The sequence below is a fragment of the Argopecten irradians genome, chromosome 16 (assembly GCF_041381155.1).
Source record: "Argopecten irradians isolate NY chromosome 16, Ai_NY, whole genome shotgun sequence".
In the NCBI taxonomy this organism is placed as follows: domain Eukaryota; kingdom Metazoa; phylum Mollusca; class Bivalvia; order Pectinida; family Pectinidae; genus Argopecten; species Argopecten irradians.
The window spans coordinates 33,900,334-33,907,459 of record NC_091149.1 but is presented as its reverse complement, the minus strand read 5'-3'; the positions used below and the strand labels follow the sequence as shown (position 1 = coordinate 33,907,459).

The following is a 7,126-nucleotide window of genomic DNA, read 5'->3' as shown; positions in this document are numbered from 1 at the left end:
GTCGCCGAATTCTTTGCGCCCAATTTCTAAACCATGAACTTAATGCAACAATAATACGCGATATATAAGAAGTTTTAACTCAGCTTTAGTGTTCATAATAAACAACAAACTTATAGCATGTTTTTAAAATTTAATGAAAAAGTCATTTAGCCAAGCATTATTGTCCGAATAAAATAAAATTTAGAAATTGCAAAAACTAAAGCAGTGCTCAATTTAATTATTGTACAATGTGGTTATTATCTATTATTAGAACTTGATCATTCTTTCCATATGAAAAACATTTAGATTGTTCTGTTTCACGTTGTATATTAATATCTTAAACAACCGATTATTCCCTTCATTTAATTATAAAAATAAGTTTTATTGGTTTATATTATCAGTTTAGATCTGTTTCAAAAATCAGGAGTTTATTTATCATAGATATATCTTATTACCAAGCGCGCATGTTTCATTTGAATACAATGATAGTACATCTTTAATCAGCAACATTGAAATATACAATGGACTCAGCAGAATCTGCCACAGACATAGTCTAGATACCAGAAGGTGACACAGCATGTCCTCCACCTACAAAAGAAGCAGGGTTTCCATCGCCGACAATATGTTACTCTTCTTATGATCCAGACACAGCGGTAAGGGCATATCCCCCAAAATCTCTTCCGGCGCACAAGACCTTCCGATCCAGTCTCGTCAGAGTCTTCATCTAAATTACAAAACAATAAGGAGACACTAACAAACTGTACGTTATAAATGTGTGTGTATTATGAAAAACCTATTTTAAGTTTTATAGACTTACGGTTAGATGATGGTAGCAAGTGGAAAGGTTAACATTAAATCCGCAAAAGTCAATAAGGATTCCTTGTAAATTAAACGGTATTTTAATATACTAGGAATTCGATTCGACATTGCTAGATACAACACACTCCTGTATTAAGTTTTCAAGTTTTTTACTGCATTCAAATGCATAATAAATATATAGGGAACAGTACAATCATTATCATTATTAATACGACATAGACACATGGACAAGCATAAGATGGCATCGGTACCAAACCGATGATTTATATTGTAATTTACGGGGGGATACCTCAGAAATGTTTGTGTTCTGGAAAACATACTGATGTAAATTTACAGCGTTTAAACTCATAAGTAACACTACCTTGTTCGCTCTCGCCCTGTGGGATGTCCTGACACCCTGCAACCTTCTTTGTTAAGTGACGTATCCTCCGGGTTCCACACAACGACTCTACTACAGTCCTCACCTCTTCTGTCATTTTGGGTTCGTCCTCGTCATACATACACGCCTTCTCCGCGGTGGCGTTGATAGTTTGTGACGTGTCAGTCTCCTTAACCTATATTAGGAATATACATACAACGAGGTATGAAAAGCTGCATTATGTAATTACACTTTTCTGGATAAATAAATTGGTATTTAACACTTAATCTGTATACATTATCATATTTGTCTCTTACAGTATCTACGTCATCTGCGTCCTCCTCCTCTAGCACATGTTCTGTCTGTTCCTCTTCGTTGAGTTCCGTGAAGTAGCAATCTTCGGACTCCGAGTCTGGGATAATCACGCGTATATTCTGTAAAAATAGTAGTTAAGAAATAACCTTTTATATGGGAATGACAGATGCGAATAATAGTTTATTGATATGGAAATATAGCGGGCTTGGACTAAATCGATTATCGGTGACCAGGTAGCTCAGCAGTAGAGCATTCGGCTAGTAGTCTCGGGTTTGAATCCCGGTCAGGCCGCTACATTTTCTACTCTCCTGTTACATAAATATAGAATCTCCTTCATTACTTTGCATATGATTTTTATATTGCAGATAATGTAATTGTTTTCGGACATGGAAATATTTTTTTGCATGAAATATAAGTGATAAGCACACTCTTCAAAAACAATAGGCAATATTTCATTTATAGAAGGCTGACTTTCAAAGTGACTAAAAACAAAAATCGGTCACATACATAAGTCGCATTGGAAGAAGGCAATTATCTACTATTGGCCTACCAGGTAATGTAACCATCGTCTTCAGGTTTGGTTTGTTAAGTTTAACGTCCTATAAACAGCCAGGGTCATGGAAGGAAGTGCCAGGGTCATGGAAGGAAGTGCCAGGGTCATGGAAGGAAGTGCCAGGGTCATGGAAGGAAGTGCCAGGGTCATGGAAGGAAGTGCCAGGGTCATGGAAGGAAGTGCCAGGGTCATGGAAGGAAGTGCCAGGGTCATGGAAGGAAGTAGTAGGTTGTGGGAGGAGGAAAACCACCCATCAGCGGTCAGTACATGGCAACTGTCCCACATGGGATTCGAACTCTCGACAAAGAGGTTGAGGGCTTGTGGTAATATGTTGGAACATGTTTAACACTCGGCCAACGTAGCCCAAATCTCTTAAGTAGTATTTTGCACGTCAATAATACAAATATAGAGCCTGGTAAGGGGGGAAAAATAAGTTACTTTCTCTATCCACTTACCAGGGTATGATTGGTGACCACGGTCTGGGAACCATTCCCGTTCATAGTTGAATGAACGATTTCATTTCCATCAGTTTGTTCAGATCCAATGTCCACTGAATATGTGTCTCCCTCCGCTGTGCTGACATTCAGCGACATAAACTAGTACGTAAATACATAGATGTACGAAGTATATTTTAACTAGACACTAATTCTTTTACAAAATCACTTAAAGTTATATGAATCAAAATGAGCTTTTAATGTTTTATTCACCACCACGAATTACCAACATTTTGAGAATTACAATACTTACAATGCAAAGCTTTTAATTTCACAAGTACAATTAAAAACTGAAAATGATTTTTGGAGTAATGTGTTACAACAAATTTTTTATAAGGCAACGTAATTGTTTGTCTGTCCATTTAAATGATTTTCACAGCTTAATTTATCAAAACACATAGTTTTCAATAGATTATTGAACAAAAAATAGCGTGTCAAAATTTCAGTTTTAGAGTATGTATGTGAAGTTTTGGATGGATGTGTACATACTTCCTTTTTCTGTTGGTGTAGATAGACAAGTCTCAGAAATAATGATATCCTAATTTTAGGCTTTCAATCACTTATATGCCTTTTCTTCCTTCATCTTTGAGAATTTGGAACTCTCTTAATTATAATATCAGATCAATGCCTTTCGCATCTTTTAAATCAGCTCTCTTCTCTAACTACCCTCTTCCTTTACCCTGCTGCTACTTAAGTGGAGATAGGAAACTTAACATACTTCATTCCAGATGAAGACACAAATGCAGTTCTCTTAAGCACGACCTCTACCACGATGATCTGTCCCTAGACTCAATTTGTTTAATTTGCGGTTACCATTGTGAGATAACCTATCATTTAGCTGCTAGCACAGATCTTATTGAATCTTTAAATAATTTAGATTTTCATGTACCATTATCTCTTAATTTATTGTTGTTTTGAAATAAACATATTTCTTTGGAAGTAAATTGTGCTGTTTTTAGTAAAGTTCGTAATTTTATAAGATTCATAAATGTATATATAAATATCTGTATGTTAATGTAAATTATAGTTTTTGATGTCAATGTATGTTACCATGGCTTCATAAGTTGTTTTGACTTATGCCAGATCTTTTTTTTTCTTTTTAGTAAATAAAATATGTTTTAAGTAAGTAAAGAATAAAACGGTCGCTCAGTTACGGCGCATATAACTTTAACAATGGAGGAAATCAATTGAATTGAAATACTTAGATATTTAAATGCATATTTCATTGGTTGCAGTTGTGAACAATTTATATATCATAAATAATATGGATTGTTCTTTTATTTATTTATATTGTTTTACAATTTATGATTCTGAGTATATGTTTCATTTGAATAGAAATATATATAATACTGCTGAGGATTACAGAGAAATTTGACGGAACTACTCAAAATACTGAATGTGCATGAAAGATATCATGAATAAATATACAGGGATGAAAATATAAATAGTTTGTCTGCACGACTTACTAAAATCAATTTCAGAAATTGATATTTTGTTTGCTCTTTGCGTCTAAACAACATCTGTGTTTTCTCTCAGCAATTTGTTTAAATTGCGAAAACATGTAACATTATCATTATCACAATACTCAGAAGTGTCAACAAGTAGATGTACGTACCGAAGCCGTATTTTCACCGTCCGGCGACGCTGCCTGGCCAAAACCAAACAGGACACACAGATAAATATACATCAACTGGAGCATGGTGACCAACACAGATACAGCACAAAGATCTCCTAATAGGAACATAATAACCATGGCAAAAGTTTATATATCAAAATATGTATCGCTGGACATGAAATTGCAAAAAAGCATTTCTTATTGGGTGTTTTGAAATATTTTGTTATAAAAATATGCACTTTATCAATTTTACAAAAAAATGTTTATGTATCGGTTTCAAATAAAAGATACGTTACTGCCGATTGCAATACATAAAGAGAAATTAATCATCTCTCAAAGTTTTCGAAAATATATTATCTTTATCTCGGTAATCCAAGACTACACTTACCTGTTCTCAAAATCAGCTTCCCAGAGCTTCTGCGTAAAACGTCACAATTTAACCCCTTTTATAGGATTTATCAAGGAAGTATTTAACGTAGAAATTCGGAGAAGAAAGACATTAAATTTTTGAGTGTTTACCAAAAGACTTACTATAATGTCTTGTGATTTACAAGCTTAGGGCAGTAAAATAATAGCTTCGTTTTGTTATAAAGAACACAACTTGGTGAGCGAATTTTTATTTGAAAAAAAAATGAAATAACATTTAAAGTACATGTATCTTTCAATCAAATTATCATGTGATACTGCATAAGTTGAAATTTTTTGTTGTGAATATTTTTGCTAACATTACAAACTGTTGGAGATGTGATGAATTTCTTGTTCGTGCATTTATATTTTCGTGGAGGTTGAAAGCAAAATGAGCGAATTTCACACCACAAATAGTTCTACTTTTTGTAGAAACTAACAAATGGTTGGTAAGAGGTATTTTTGAGACACATAAAGTAATTGTTTCAAGAAGCGTCCTTATTATATTGTAATACAAGTTTAGCTTTGTGTCGTTATGTAATTGATTAAGAACGAAACATATATGAAAGCAAAGTTTATGTTACAAACGTTTTGTACCTACACAATGGAATAAAATCAAGCTTGAATTAGGCCTATCTTAATGTACATGTATTTAGAAATAAAGTAATGTACGATCTTCAAGTTTATGATAGCGAACCTTTAACTTACTTTATATTCGGCTGAGATCATCTAGTTTTCATCTCCAACTTATGTTAAATTTGTCCGGGCGGGTTTATATCCTGGCATCAAAAATTATTGCGCATATATGTTACCTATCGTCAAGTATTGATCGTTCAAATATTTTGAGTATTTTTAAGTTTTTTTTGCGATTTTCTGCCTGTGTTAATTATCAAAAGTATTACCACTTTCGATTAGAAACATATGACAATTAATCTAAATCGGAACATGACAGCGTATTATGATTCTTGATCCCATTTACTGACAATAAGCCCAAGTAAATAAAATGGCTTTGTTTTTTTAAACATATTCTTATTGTCATAATTGTTTATAATATGGATTATCAATACGGCTTTAATTAATATGGTTCTAATTCTATATAATAAAGGAGAAGGAGGGGGAGTTTGGGATATTAGTGATTGATTGTAGTTTTAAAATGTAAAAATGCATGCTTATAATACATACAATTAAGTACTATTGAAAACAATATATCACCAAATGAATAAATCTAGACATCGAAATAAGTGCTTGCAAAGTAATACTGTTCGTTATTCATAACGTATTTCAGTTTTCAAGCACATTTATTTGCCTTGCCTTTTCACTTCATTTTTAACTAGCTTTTTAATCAATCAGGAAGTTAGAAAAGAAATGAGTCAGACAAGCATTGTATGATCTTGTTTTTATTGTAATGTAACACGACTACACAAAGGTTAACCCCACATCCCAGCTACCTTGCGATAGCAGGTTATATAATGTGTACTTTAGATGCACTTTTACAATAGGTGTACATAAGGGGACACATATGTCAGAAAGTGCTATCGGAATGATTCTAAATTTTCGGTTATCATTACAATTTTGATACATTAAAGTAACAGAGGTGAAAATGTACCGACCATACCATGGCTCGAACCCGGGACCCTCCCAACACTGGCCAGATACTCCAACGATTTAGCTACCTGACCACCGCTAGAAAGGGATAGCATTGCGATTGCTTGCCAGTAAAGGGGACAGAGAATTATCATGCAAGTTGTTTGTCTACTGCCAATATAATTCCTCCAATTGCTAGGTTTTCTCTTACTGATTTTCCCTTTTGTGTCTTTAGATATATGCAACTGTTTCTTTATTTTGTGGTTAATGCACGAAATATGTAGATGCATGCAAAATATCATGTTCCATGTTGTCAAGAAATTCCGAAAGTATAGGAATATTTCGTAATCGAATTGAAATGTATGCCTAGGCATTGTAAAATATTTTGTAATAGTTTCCCCGAGATGGTTTAAACGCATCAAATTATAATAGTTTTTAACAGTATGATAAATTATTAATATATAACTGTCGGCTGTACATTTCAAATTAAAGTGTGCATTGAATAAATGTTGAGGATGAGAACTTAATGTGAAGACGGCATAGAAATAGTTTAGGACAAAACATAAACCACTGTCCTACACATCACGGCCATGGTTGGTTCACGTAATCGTGCAAGAGAAGGCACTTGTTCACCTGCCTAACAGGGATTTCCCCCAGGATTTTTATTTTCTCCCACGTTGACACTCATTGGTGCCTTTAAATTCGAACAATGAGTGTGATTTACACGCAAATAATCTAAACCCCAATTTTTTTTTAAATACTGATACTTTTAGTGCCCGTTAAAAAACGTATGTGCGGCCCATGTTATAAATTTGGTTCTATAGTTAGTTCACCTTTTATAAATCACGCATAGTACATACTGTATATTTTTGGGAGGAGGGGTGTCTTATAAACACATACAAACTTTCACACCTGTCCTCTTGAACACATTGATACTACATTAACAAGGGACTTTTAGTATTGTTTTTTTCTAAATGATGTGATGCTATTAGAAATGCATTGCA

General features: G+C 33.7%; 1 protein-coding gene across 2 annotated transcripts; it reads right to left on the bottom strand.

Moving 5' to 3' along the window:
- Window positions 1-406: 406 nt before the first annotated feature.
- On the bottom strand, window positions 407-6,747 carry LOC138310627 (uncharacterized). Of its 2 annotated transcripts, XM_069251907.1 has the most exons (6): window positions 4,522-6,747; window positions 4,134-4,249; window positions 2,480-2,620; window positions 1,474-1,590; window positions 1,160-1,352; window positions 407-703 (listed from the first exon to the last, which is right to left on the bottom strand). In XM_069251907.1, the coding sequence occupies exons 2-6, from the start codon at window positions 4,215-4,217 to the stop codon at window positions 507-509; spliced, it is 732 nt and encodes a 243-aa protein (XP_069108008.1). In that variant the 5' UTR covers window positions 4,218-4,249; window positions 4,522-6,747; the 3' UTR covers window positions 407-506. The 2 variants fall into 2 exon arrangements, with proteins under 2 accessions (XP_069108008.1, XP_069108009.1); XM_069251908.1 differs by lacking the exon at window positions 4,522-6,747 and having other exon boundaries at window positions 2,480-2,595.
- Window positions 6,748-7,126: the final 379 nt, after the last annotated feature.